General features: G+C 34.1%; 1 protein-coding gene across 4 annotated transcripts in view; it reads left to right on the forward strand.

Annotated features, from left to right (window-relative positions):
* LOC142333946 (leucine-rich repeat flightless-interacting protein 2-like) overlaps positions 1 to 13,745 on the forward strand; it is a 164,237-nt gene that overhangs the window by 47,295 nt on the left and 103,197 nt on the right. Inside the window, exons 1-2 of one of the 4 annotated variants that reach the window (XM_075381578.1) lie at positions 3,380 to 3,644; positions 12,563 to 13,009. The exons of 1 other annotated variant lie outside the window; for it this stretch is intronic. In XM_075381578.1, the coding sequence (XP_075237693.1) occupies positions 12,839 to 13,009 (171 nt within the window). In that variant the 5' untranslated portion in view covers positions 3,380 to 3,644; positions 12,563 to 12,838. Of the gene's footprint in view, positions 1 to 3,379; positions 3,645 to 12,562; positions 13,010 to 13,745 lie in introns of those variants that run through there. 2 more of the 4 variants (XM_075381577.1, XM_075381579.1) reach the window with 2 other exon arrangements.

Here is a 13,745-nt window from a genome sequence, read left to right on the forward strand (position 1 = left end):
ATAATATTGTATAGATGTGTTGCGTTTGGTGTCTCTTTCTTTTTGTTATAGTGGGCAGAGAGTATTCATTGCCATTACAAATATTAGTGTACCCAAGGTCTCCCACCTCTTTCTCTTACCTACTAATATTCTGTTTTGCTGTTCTATTTTCATTATCGTTTTAATATGTCTTCTTTTTAATTTCCATATTTTTTTGTATTCTTTCTTTCTTTTTATTACATTCTCTCTATTCTGTGATTCTTCGTTCTTGTCTTCCTTCCAATCATTCAAGCACAACACGTGCGAGCGCGCGCACACGCACACATACATATATATATATAAAATCATGAAACAGCTTCAGAGGATTATTAGAATGTTTTTGCTTTGCAAAAACTACATTAAACAGTTCTGTTTTGTACTTTATTGAAAGAAATTTTCTTTAATTAGTAGTGCACTTGTATTAATATTCATAGACTTGGAAAACATTCCTGGAATTCATTCTTAGGAAACTCTTATTGCTGCTTCTTTGTATCAATAGTGACATAATTGGATCGATTAATTTCATTTAGAAGTCAATCTCAAGTGAAGAAATGAGTAAAAAACAATTGATGCCAAATCGGGAGAGATGATGGATGTTTTGTAGAAATCACATTACCTATTGAAAGTGCTATTTAACTAGTACGGGTTGATTGATCTGCTGATGAATTCTCATCTAAAAGAAAGCAGTTGTTTTCTATTTGAGTATATTTCCTTCTGATTGCATCTTATTTAATTGAGGTTATCAACATACATTTTTTTGTTCGCTGTTCAGAATTCTAGACTGAATTCGTCTAGCACATTATCATATGAATAAATAAAAATTCAAGCGTAAAGTTTCCTTACTTCTTTTCCAAATTAAATTCCTGATATCAATTTACTTTGTGATGAATGACGTGTTTTGCCTGCAGATGGTATAACACATGTTTAGTCTCCTTATGATGTATCATTTAGAAAATATTTATTGCATTATTGTTAAGATTTCCTGCTATTGTCTTTTTATTTTGTATTACTTTCTGGATCAAGACGCTATTTTGTAACCAGATGTTTATGATCCTGATCTTACATTTTTTGTTCATTGTGGAGAATACTGTGGCAACTTTTCCTGGTGTTATTTTAATGTCAGACATTGTCAATATGTCACGGTAATCATAATCTACTATGAATATCTTTTGTTTTTTAAAAACATACTTCTTTGTTTAGTTTAGTTCAACTTTCTTAATTCTTGTGAGTTACACTTATCATAACTTTAAGGACAGAGGATCTGTTAATATCAGATAAATGTTGTGAGATCATAATTTTTAAGAGTTCCTTATATTAATGTTTTGTTGAAATCAAGGTGCTCCACTGGTTATAGATAAGCTTTGTATTAACCGTTGAGTATTTCCGTTGAGTTATTTAACCGTTGAGTATTAACCGTTGTATAACCGTTGAGTATTTCGATCTGAGGATGTGGTTTTTGTAGATATTCACTGCTCATTGACAGAGCAGAACCTATCCAACAACACAAATACGAAGAGTACAGTTAATTTAAAGCTCTGTTAAGTCCTTAGCATGGATCCAGTGAATGTTTACCCAAAACCTTTAGGACATTACCAGATAATAATGAATCAAGGCTAAAAGTAAAGGGCGGATAGTAAGATACATAATCTGTTGACATAAGGAACGTGAAATAAAAGAATGCAACTGAAGTAAGAGGGTGGCCGCCCCTTTCTTTGCAGTTAGTCTGGATCAATCCTACCAAAAATCCTTTGGAAGATAAAAAAATATATTTTTACTCCTAATGAGAATAGAACGTCACTGACTGATGATTTTGTTTTATATTAAAATTAATTGTTATTTCTTTCAAAATTAAAAACCTGCTAGTGATTGGGCTGTTTGGTCCTGCTCGAATTGAACTATTTAGGAGAAACCTTTGCCCTTTCTCAAAGTTATTTCATATATGGATGTAGCCATCGATTACAAAACTATTCATTCAGGATCTTCCCCGCTAATTGAATTATTTATATTTTAATGAAGCGCTTTCTGTGCCTTTTTGGCATTTCATTTGTTTGTGTATCGGTGATACAGTTACAGCCGAATGCATATTCGGAAATTTGCAGTAAGGTTTCATTTCTATTAAGCGGAATGATAGCTGTAACGATTTTTTTAATGAAATTCATTTTCAAAATGGCAACAAATATATTTTTTTTATATAGGGTTAAAGGAGAAGCGGGATACAGCGGTTTTATTTACAAACCATTGTACGGTCTTCTCTGTATTCCTGACTATTTCTAGTACCTAGTGGATGTACCTACTTAATGGCTTTTGAGTTTTATTTCATTCCAACTTTAAACGCAACAACATCCATTCTCCACAACTTTACAGCATCTTACCTTACTCGTTACATCTATTAAACATGCGATCTTAGATTGGTTTTTGATAAATTTAGTTTTACTGTTTCCCCCTTGAACTACCTATTTATAAAATGCAAAAAAAAATACCTCCTTGACATTATGAGTCAGTGGTGCCCCTGGAAGAAACAGAACAAAGGACATTGTTGATAGTATAAATTATTTTTCGATTTTATATATATATATATATATTTATTTATTTATTATTATAAGCCGAAATTATTATTTTGGTAGAATTTATAAATTGAATTGCACTTTACTTTGTTATAACTGTAAGTGCAGTGCATGTTTCTTGTTATTTTGAACTATTTTAATAGAATCCTTTCGTTTTTAGATCAGCTGGTGTTTTTTTGTCATTCCATTCCAGTCCTTGTGACACACACACACACATGTGCGAGTGTGTGGTCGTCCATTATAAGTTTTCTAGAAGTTGGAGGATTGCTTCTGCTGCTGCTACTTCTGGTGCTCCATCGGCTCAACATATTTCTATTATTACCCCTTCTACACACGCACACATACACATAAACATTCATGTTTCATGCTATTTCGTTTTAGTCGTATTCCGGGGCGGCGCTGTACTAGTATTATATATATAATACTATATATATATAATAGTATATATATATATACTGTACATAAAAATATACTGCACCACCACCACCAATCAAAGTCACGTCTTGTAACCCTCATCTGTACGTTTTCTATCTCGCTCACACTTACCTCTCCCCTTCGTCCCTTCTTATTCTGTTCTCTTGTCTCTCCTTCCATCTTACCCCCACCCCAATCATTTCCTTTCCATTGCCGTACGTTTCGATCCGCACTCCTCTAATTTGTTTCTCCTTTTTTCGACCCGCGCCCTCTCGTTCTCCAACTCTCTCTCTTTAAACCCCTCTTTTTCATTTTAGATTTTTTTTTTGTTTAACGAAATTCTCTCTCTCTTAAGTCACTCAGTTGTCTCTTTGTCTTTGTTCGTAACAGTCATCTCTCGTCGTCGAAGTTTTTACGTTTTATTAGTTTTGCTTTTTTTTACTTCATTATTAGTTTGCTTTTATTGTTATTTCTTTTAGATAATTATTATTATGTATACCACCGTTTTGCGTTGTAATTATTATTTTTGTCGTGATTGTTTTTTGTGGGTTTCCGTAAAAATTGGTTAATGCTTCCGACTGTTTATTACCGTTAATCACGATGCGGTGATTCAAGACTAATTAGATGTTTTGTGTTTTTTCTTTTACTGTTAGTTTTTTCTTTAAGTTTCTTTTTTTATTTTCCTTTAATTGTTGTTTATTTTTTCTCTTTTGTAGGTAATATCAATATTTATGCACTTTTTTAATACCCCGCGTTTTATGCTATTTTATTATAAATAAATAAATTATTCGAATCAGAATTAAGTTAAATATTAAATCTTTATAAATGCATCGTATGAGTAATAGGTATATAATATAGCACACATATATGTGCTGTACCAAATTTGCTACAGAATTTTACGGGGAACGATCAAGGGAAACCGTGGTTTAAAAATACTGATCGTTAAAGCATCACAAAATGTGAAATTAGTAAATAATAAAAGGAACGATTAAAATATTATTCTAATATTTTTATAATAAATATTAATTAAATTTTATATTTAATTTTTAAATAGACTTCTCGCAAAATCTTTTTAAATTTTAAGTGATTTATTAAAAATTACCAATAGTAATAACTGCTATTCTCGTAAACCAAAATTTTATGTTTTTGTTTAACGTCAAAGTAGTTTTGTTGTCCAATCATAAAGTGATTATATATATATATATATATATATATATATATATATATAGTAAAACCGCGTTTATCCGTTACTCATTTAACCGTCAGCCTTTTAACTGCCTTGACTTATGAAATTAACTTTTCTCATACAATAGCTTGTCCGCTAACTAGCCATCGTTTTTGTGGTGCCATTACTCTTCCGGTATTAGTCACGCCATATCTTTGCCGATGAGTTTGAAGGTTAATAATTAACGGTTAAAAAAAGCCGTAGTTTTTTTTTTGTTTTACGATATCGCCATATAAGCTGAAGCTTGCGCATGGGATATGAAAATCTGATTGTGTAACGTATGAAAAATGCCACGCCTGACCGGGATTCGAACCCGGGACCTTCGGATGAAAGGCCGAGACGCTACCACTCCGCCACGGGGATCGGCGGACTGGTTAACTTAGGCTATATCAAAGCGTCATTTAGATTTAATTTAAACAATAATTATATTATTTATTTGAATAAAAATACGAATGTCGAACAAAATCGCAATAAGAATTAAAAAGTTAATATACATTAACGATTCTTTCACCCGGAAAAAAAATATATTTCTCGAATAATATTACTTTCCGTTTCTCTTTTATTATTTATTCTGGTTTCAAAGAAGTTTCAAAACGAGTAAACCGAGGTACGTGTGAACCATCGGGGACAGTTTTACGTTAACTCTTTATTTACTTATTTTACGTAATTAGCTAGCGCTGCGTTTTCAAGCGGTAAAATTTGTATATTTATTGTCAAACGCTTTCGCAGAGATATTTGCTTCATCAGAGCTTATTAAAATATTTATATTTGAAAAATTAAAATATAGAGGCATATAGACAGGTTAGTGTTTTATATAGATTTTCGAGGTAGATATAGCTTTTATATTTTAATATGTTCTGATGAAGTTAAGATCTTTGCGAAAGCGCTTAACAACGAGAAAAGAACTCGGCAGTAATAGCTAATTTTTATAAATAATTATATTCTGTTGCTTGAATCCTGTTTTACTTGTGTTTTATTCGGTCAACTATGGGCCGCATATAATCCTTTTCTTAAAATGTTTCTTCTTTCTGCCAGTAATTCTGACTGGCCTTTTATCTGTATTTTCTGTCGACACTTTTTCTAGCTTCTTCATAGAAATCTCTCATTTCCGAGATTTTTTAATTTTTTCTTGATTTTGTTTAACCGGAATTTCTGTTCTTGCGTCGTTTAAATCTTTCTCGGTTTTATCGTAATACGTTATTAGTTTTTCTTTCTAGATAAAAGAGGAGGGTTTACTTTAGTATTCTAATTATCAGCCGTCTTTAAAATGTGACCTATGATCGCCGATATTTTCTCGCGCGTTATTTGTGTTATTTCTTATATTTTGCGAGGACAGAATTTATATACGTTAAGCGTATCGTCCTTTGTAATACATTTTTATTAAAAATCTCCTTTCTTTCTTTTAAAAGGCCCCATATTGACCGTCCCTACATTATTCAATGCTTCTGGACGAACGATCGTATTTAAACGCCTTTAATTTTGCATTTATAGAGATAGATTTTTGTCGTATATGTTTTCTGTTAGACGGTAGGTCGGTTCTGTTTTATTCGGCCCCGTTTCTTAAGGCTATTTGTTTTCTTTTTTGTCTTTCTATTCTGTAGCTTCTCCAAGGTATTTTCAGTTCTTTTTTACTTTTCCACGCTTAGTTTAGAAAAGAAAAGACGGGGTATTTTTGATATTTGTCATATATTACGGTTTTTTTTTCACAAGACATTTGTAGTTCTCTTATTTCTACTGTTTTTAGCGATATGTTTATTTCTTTTGTGCTATTTTGGGATCGTTCGTCGACATATAGCGGGCGGGGTATAGCTGTGCACATTGCGTGCGTGCGAGAGATAAACGGATAGGACGGATGGAACAGTTAGATAGTCATTCCTTTACGAAAACATCTCGTATAACTCCGTATAGTTACACGGTATGCAGTACATTGTCAGAGTCGTTCAGGATAGTTAATAGCGCGGTAAGCCGGCCGTCAGCCTATGTTTACACCGATACACTGCCCTCTATAACTGGAGAAGGCGAGAAAATTAATAATCAAGCGGAGCTCTTTCGTTTGTTTTTCCACGCGCCGATAATTTTTTTAATTTGAAAAGCATCGCTGCCGTAGTCCTAGTTTTTATGGAGAAAGGATTAGACGTTTCGCCGAAAACTTTACCTGTACTAGTTTATCTGTTAGTGTTTCTCCCATTATATTTCTGGTTTTATCATCCGCACCGAATTCTTTTGGTATTTAAAAAAAAAGGGTTGTCGGTCTACAGAATCTTATGCTGTAAGTTTTAACTGTCGCTTTTGCTTCGTGACCGTAGCGGCTAACAGAAGAATTTGTTGCGCGAAGGATTATATATTCATAAATCTACCTTTACATATCGCGATTACTTTTTATATTACAGGTTCGATTCGATTCTATAACGTTTTAGATATTGTATACGGAATCGGTAATAATGACGTAACTGTGTGTTTATATCATTAATATTTAAAACAGCCAGGAGATTTCTTTAATGTGTGCTTGCTACGATAGGTGCATTCACAAGAAACCGCACAAGTTTCATCTGACGCTTGTCGTGTCTCGTTAGGTGGTAGTATATTTTACGGTTGGAAGTTTGGAGATTTATTCGAGTAGTGTCCGTCGGCAAAATTGATAAAGATACTATCGAAATAAACCGATAACGCTGATCAAAGCGGATGGTAAGATTTACGTTGAAAAATATTACTCGCCGAGACGTAAAACTTATATTGGAGCAACCAAATAAAACGATTCTCTCAAATAGAACATTGAACATTTAAACTGTTCCCCCCCCCCCCTTAAAGGAGAAATTTCTAAAACCGTAAATTTAGGATCGCCTATAAAAAATCGAAAATTACACCTTAATAATCGAGAGTTTAATTTCACATTTAGCCTGTGAGTAGGGGATTTTGTTTAAAAAAACCTATTCTGTCATTAAACGTTGTCTTTGTCCGCTTCAAATATGTTGTAATTTCTATCGGTAGCCGGTTTATCTGTTCTTAAAGATTACTGTTTTTAAATTATTCTTAATGCGTTAAACTCATCTAAGGTTCAAACAGAATTTTGAAAAAAATAACGGAAGAAATACTACTCGAGAACCTGTCGATAAAGTAAACCTGTATTTACGACAGTAAAGACCGTTTCATCGTAAAAAGATTACACGTGAGACTTTATAAATATTTTTTTATTTCTCTTAAACTATATTCCTTATACTGCTCTATGTAATCGCCACGTGAATTAAGACATTTACCGTAGCGATACACCGGCTTCATTCGATATACTCGCGTTGTATTCTTCTGCCGCCGGTCTATGTAGCCGCTGATTAACAGCATTTTTAGTTCATTGTCACCCGCGAATCGCCTACGACTCAAAAATTCTTTCGATTTCCCCAAAAAATGGTAATCAGAAGAAGCTAAATTCGGACTATACGGTGGATTATCGTAAATTTCCCGACGTCTCGGACCCGCAGCTTGCGGACGAGCGTTATCGTGCAACAGGACGACGCCGTCGGTCAGCCGCCCGCGTCGACGATTTCGAATGGCGCGCCGTAACTTACGTAGAGTTTCGCAGTAGGCGTCTGCATTTATAGTGGTTCCAGACGGCGTGAAATCGGTTAGCGGTATGCCAAACCGATCCCAGAAGACTGTGCCATCAGTTTGCGTCCAAACGGCTGCGGCTTGACTTTTTACGGTCTGGTTGGCGATCGAGGATGACGTCGTTCACTCGACTGCCGTTTTCTCTCCGGCCTATAATACGAAATCCACGTTTCATCTCCGGTAACGATCGAATTAAGGAACGCATCGCGTTCCTGTGTAGCGCATCAAAAATTCCAAAGCAGATCCCGTTCGGATTTTTTTTGCGACGTTCCGTTAAGACGTGCGCCATCCGACGTGCTCAAACCTTTCTGAAGCGTAAACGTTCTTGAACAGCGCGACCGATAACGGCCATTGAAACGTAAGGAAAAAGAAGGGCCGGGTCGGAAATCGTTGAGCGACGTTCTTTTTTGATTTCATCATCGACGCGTTTCAGCTAGTCCTCGGTGATTATCTATTCTGTTATTCCTGAACATTTCACACCATTTTCGGACGTTTCTTTCATCTATTACATTATTACCGTACACAGCAACCGACTGCCTATGAGAGCCAGACGGTTTAAAAAGGTATGACTCGACATACTTCACAGTCGGCGGCGACATCGATTTTCTTATTCGTTTCAAAACGTAATGACTCGCACGCAATCAAAGATACTACAACGTGAAAACTTACAGACAGAAATACAGTGTGTACATTACTAGTGTGGCTATGAACGAGAAATGTTCGCCAACCTTAAGGAGAGAAATTTCCCAGCAGTCTTTAGAGATATCCCTTTGTGTGTGTGTGTATATATTTTTTTGTACGTTTTGTAATTTTTATATCCAGATGTGTGTACAGGGTTTAACCCTAATCAGAAGTATACAGAGATATGTCATGTTACATTTGAGTACCTGAATAAATTGTATTGAATCGAATATATAATTACTGTAAAAATGTGCAGATTCAGTTTAACTAGTACAAAATATGTACTGAAGTAATTTTCATTAATACCTTCTGAATGAATTATTTTTACTACTATTATTATTTATATTTTTTATATTTAGATGTTCACGTATATTTACGTTAATATTACGTGTGTCTATACTTTAAATAATTATCATCGGATCTATTTTTGATGTTATAAAGAACAGTGTATTTTGTGAGGCTACTCTAATCAAGGTTTTACCGTCATAGTTTTCCTTGATCTAACCAGGTAAAAGCTGCTAGAGCAGTTATTTTTTATTCATCCGTGGTAGCATATTTGCATATTATCTCTCTCTCTGTCTCCCCCCTCTCTCTCTATATATATTTATTTTATTTTATTTAGCGTATAAAAGCTTTATATATGATTAGATAGTTTATTATAAACTATCTGAAAAACATTTTTGGTTGGATTTGAACTATAACATTTTTTATTTATTTTTTTTTTTAATTTGTTTTTTTAAGTAAAGTTCAATTTAAAAATTGAACTATTTATTTTTGTTAATCGTGTGTTTTCTATTCACAATTAATAAAATTAAAGTTTTTACGTCGACCTAACAAAAATGTGTTTTTCGAATAAAAATTTTTAGCTTTCTAACTTCTCTCGATAACTTTTTAAGATATAAATATTTTCTTTTTAGATCTAAATCTTTTTTATTTAAATATCGTTTATATTAAAAACAATCAATCTATCTTATAAACTTGAAGTTATCGTGTAGGAATTTTGTACCGTATAAAAAATGGTATTCGGGATTCGAATCAAATATAATAAAGGCTGAGCCGTTGTCGTTCCCCCAGGAAAGTCGGAGGCGTGTTATTTTATTCATGTTTTAATTCATCTACTGGTTACCGAGTATTATTTATTAATGATTTTTCCCGGCGAATAACGAGGTGTAGCTATTAAATAACGAGACTAATGCTGTAAAATATATTATATTAAATTTATACGTATTTAGTTATTATCCCGTTAAATATAAACCCTTTCTCTATCCCTACCACGCTCCATGTAAATTTTCCATTGTTCGAAACAGTCCTGGAAGTCTTCTTCTGTGAACTCTTTCATGACGCGTGCTGCTTTTTGTTTCACAGCCTCAACGGTCTGAAATCTTGTACCTTTTAATCCAGAATTGACCTCGGGGAACAGATAAAAGTCGCACGGTGCCAGATCAGGCGAATAAGGTTAACGGTCTAATACCGGGATGTTATACTCGGCTAGAAACGTCTTGACAGACAATGCAGTGCGACCGGTGCGTTGTCTTGATGAAGAACCCGTGACTTGTTCTTCTACAATTCGTATCGTTTTTCTAATCTGTTCACGGAGTCGAGCGAGGATCTTAAGGTAGTAATTTTGATCGATAGTTTAATCTTCAGGAACCCAATGAGAGCGCACAATCCCGTGAATATCGAAAAAAACAATCATCATCGCTTTGAATTTTGATTTGCTCATGCCTTCCAGCGCATGTATTGACGCTTAGTTTCTGGATCGTAAGTGAAAAACCAAAATTCATCAATGTTATCGGTCTTTCCAAGAAATTTAAGGTCATTTTCAGCGGCATGCAAATTGTCAGAACTATCACTTTCACGAGCTTCTTTTTGTTCGATCGTGAGAATTTTAGGCACCGTTTTGCGCACACTTTTTGCACGTTAAAAGTGTGATGTAAAGTTGGCCTTACGCGTTCTGTCAATATCTATCTACAGTTTCAGCAATCGCACGAGTAGTTAACCGACGGTCAGATTACCAATATTTTCAATATTTTATCCGTTTTTGTCGTAGAAGGGCGACCCGGGCGAGCGTCTTCTCGGCCATCTTGGAAACAGTTAAATTAAATCGCTCAAAAACGTGCGCGCGTGATAAACATTGATTGCCATATACTTTTTTTATTTTAATAAAAGATAAGTTTTTTGTAGCGATTTTTCCAAGTTTCATATGATGTTTCACGAGAATTCTTCGCTCTAATAAAACGCTTATCATTTTTCGGAAAAACAAAAAAAAAAAAAAACAGATGTTATTCAAACGAAGGCCGCGGCCAGACTAATATGTCTACAGAAACTGCAGTGGAAAAAATCGGAAAAAGGCTTTACGCAACACAGCTGTCGGTCGTACGAATTTGTCGCATGCGCAGTTCTTGTGTAACAGCATTAGTCTCGTTATTTAATGCTCACCTCGTATATTTAGATTAGCTATAATAGAGGGGAAAGTACGGTGATCGTGTCAAAAATGGGATATCGGTTTTTTTTTGTGCAAACTTTTACGTGTTAGTGCCCAACTAGTTTATCTAGACCAAAAATAACGTGTGCGTGTCGCACTGTTTTTGAGCTTACATCTCAGGGTTGACCGGACCGATTTTCTTCAAATTTAGCTCAAATATTTCTATGTATGGTGCATAGATCTTATCTTTTTTTTCAGAATTGGTTAAGGGTGGTTGGAGGGGATATTGCTATAAACCCCATTCCGATTTTCTTCAGAGAAAACTTTGTTATAGCGAATTTGTTACCTACAACGCATATATAAATAATCCAAAGAAAATGTTTTTCACATAATCGACACCCACCTTTTAAATTTGAAGTGTTTTTTGTTCTTTACCTCTATCTCCCTTCGGTTTAAATATTTTTAAAACGTTTTTTGAAAGTTTATGCTTCATATTTAGAGCTATTAAGAAATGTCTACAATTTTTACTTCTTTGTACGAAGTAAAGGAAGTATTGCGATAGCGAAAAATTTCGGTTTTCAGATTTCAACGGAAATATCCATCTTGACCATCCCTGAATCCATTTTTGGCGTGACGTCTGTTTGTGCGTACGACTCAAAAACGAATAGCCGCCGTAGGATGGTGAAATTTTGGATTTAGGACTGTTATCGCATCTAGTTGTGCACCTCCCTTTTTTAATGCGATCGACAAACCCGAAAGTATCCAAAAGAGCCTAAACCCAAAAAGATTTGGATTTTGGAGATTTTCTTAACTGTAGTAATAAGCTCTCGTCGAGAGCTTTTCAACGATATATCAAGCGGTATTTATTTTCATCGGTTACAGAGTTATAGGAAAATGAAATATTTGGATCTTAGGGGAATGCACATCGGTTCGAATCTGATTTCATCTCCTTTTTTGTAACTTTTTTTAAATTTAAATATGTTGATATATTAACCTGTGATTGTAAACAAATTTTTACCGTTAATAATAATTCAATAATAATAAAAAAAAATCAGAAGTTATTAGCGAGATAAAATTTTATTACTTTTCATTTAAAAAAAATGTGAAAATGTAAAATTTAATAGGCGTTTAGGGGAAGTCATGTGTTGTCCACATTTAAAATTATACATCCTCAGACCTAAAATACCGAAAACCTTTTGTAAGCAAATTTATTAAGCCGAATCTATATATGAATATTCTTAGAAACTTCTTAAAATTTATTCCTAAACTGTAAAAAATATATATTCTGTTTTTTGGCTCTAACGCCTTTAATTTTTGTTATTAAAAAAAAAAAGAATTGTCTTCTTTTGTATTATTTAAAGCGGGCTATTAAAATAAAAATATCTTCGGAAGGTATTGTATTCCGGATCGAAAATGAGAAGTAATTTTTTCCGTTACTTTCATAAAACTTGTACTTTTATTTTTAAACGGTTCTGTTTTGAATTAATTCAGTTTTGTTAGGAATAAACTTTTTTCCACATTGTAAGGGCCCCTAAAACCAAAAATTTGCTACAAAATATCCTTTCTTAATACAATTAAACTAGCCGGATCGTTTACGTGGTCGGGTTCATTTTATTTTTTTTATTTTTTAAATAGCCTTTTAACAGTAACGGGTGGATGCGATTGGCGGTCAGTTAGGTGTGAATAAAATAGAATCGATTCGTTTGTTAATGTGCATATTATTGTTACAGTTGGAATAAGAACGCTACACAAATTTCCATTGTTAAACGAATCATTAATGGTTTTATTTACGATAAAATTATCGTAGGCAAAAAATAGTGTACGGTTTATCGAAATTGTCGGTTCCGGATAATTGAGAGGCGCTTGTTTATCGTTTGTGTGTTCGTATCGATACCGTTGTATTCTTGTATTATGTTAAATATGGTTGTGAACGCTATACATTACGTGTGGAATTACCACGAATGGGACAGACAACACGGTCGTGTCAGGAAGCGTTATCCTGATCAAGATTACTCTTGGGTGTCTCTCGTCGATAACGATCGATCGTCCATATCGCCGTTGTCTTTACGCGGGCGAGATTCTGTAAGTATTATTGTTATTATTTTATTTATAATCAGTATTTAATCGATTCTATTGTATATTTATTTTTGTTTCTTTTTTTCGCTTTCCTGGACAGTTTATTAATCGATTCGATAAGTTTTCACTTATCGTAATTTTTTATTTACTTACGTACTTTATACCTTTCATTTCATTACTATAATAATTAATACCGGCTGATCCCCATTTTACTCGATATTTATACAGACTGCGTCAGTGAATCGAGCGATTTTGCAACACTGTATTTTTTTCAGGTGAGTTGAATAGGGATGAAACCGCTACTGCTATTTTGTATGTAGCTTGCTAAAAAGCGTAGTTGCAATGGAACAGGTGGGGGTGAGAAGCAACACGCCTTTGCTGTGAAAGTGTTTCACGAAAACGGTGACTGTTATGATCGTTCAGCGTGAATTTTGAAAACATTACGCAATCGCGCCGTTCCGTCGGCTCATGCCATCAAGACCCGGCTTGATTCGGATGATTTCATCTTCCCTAACGTGAACCGGGAATGTCATCTTTTAACTCTTTACAGAATTATCCAAAGTTGTATGTGTTTACAGGATTGGCGGCTCGTAGCTATCCAGAAATTTTTTTTCTGGGGCTTTTCAAGGCCACGGTTAAAGTTTTCTGTAAAATAAAATAACGAAATAGAATAGCCGGAAGCAGGGTAACAATCTAATTTTACACTTTATTACATTCAAGAATACGGTACAAGATTTTTAAG

This window comes from Lycorma delicatula, chromosome 13 (assembly GCF_047948215.1).
Source record: "Lycorma delicatula isolate Av1 chromosome 13, ASM4794821v1, whole genome shotgun sequence".
Classification (NCBI taxonomy): domain Eukaryota; kingdom Metazoa; phylum Arthropoda; class Insecta; order Hemiptera; family Fulgoridae; genus Lycorma; species Lycorma delicatula.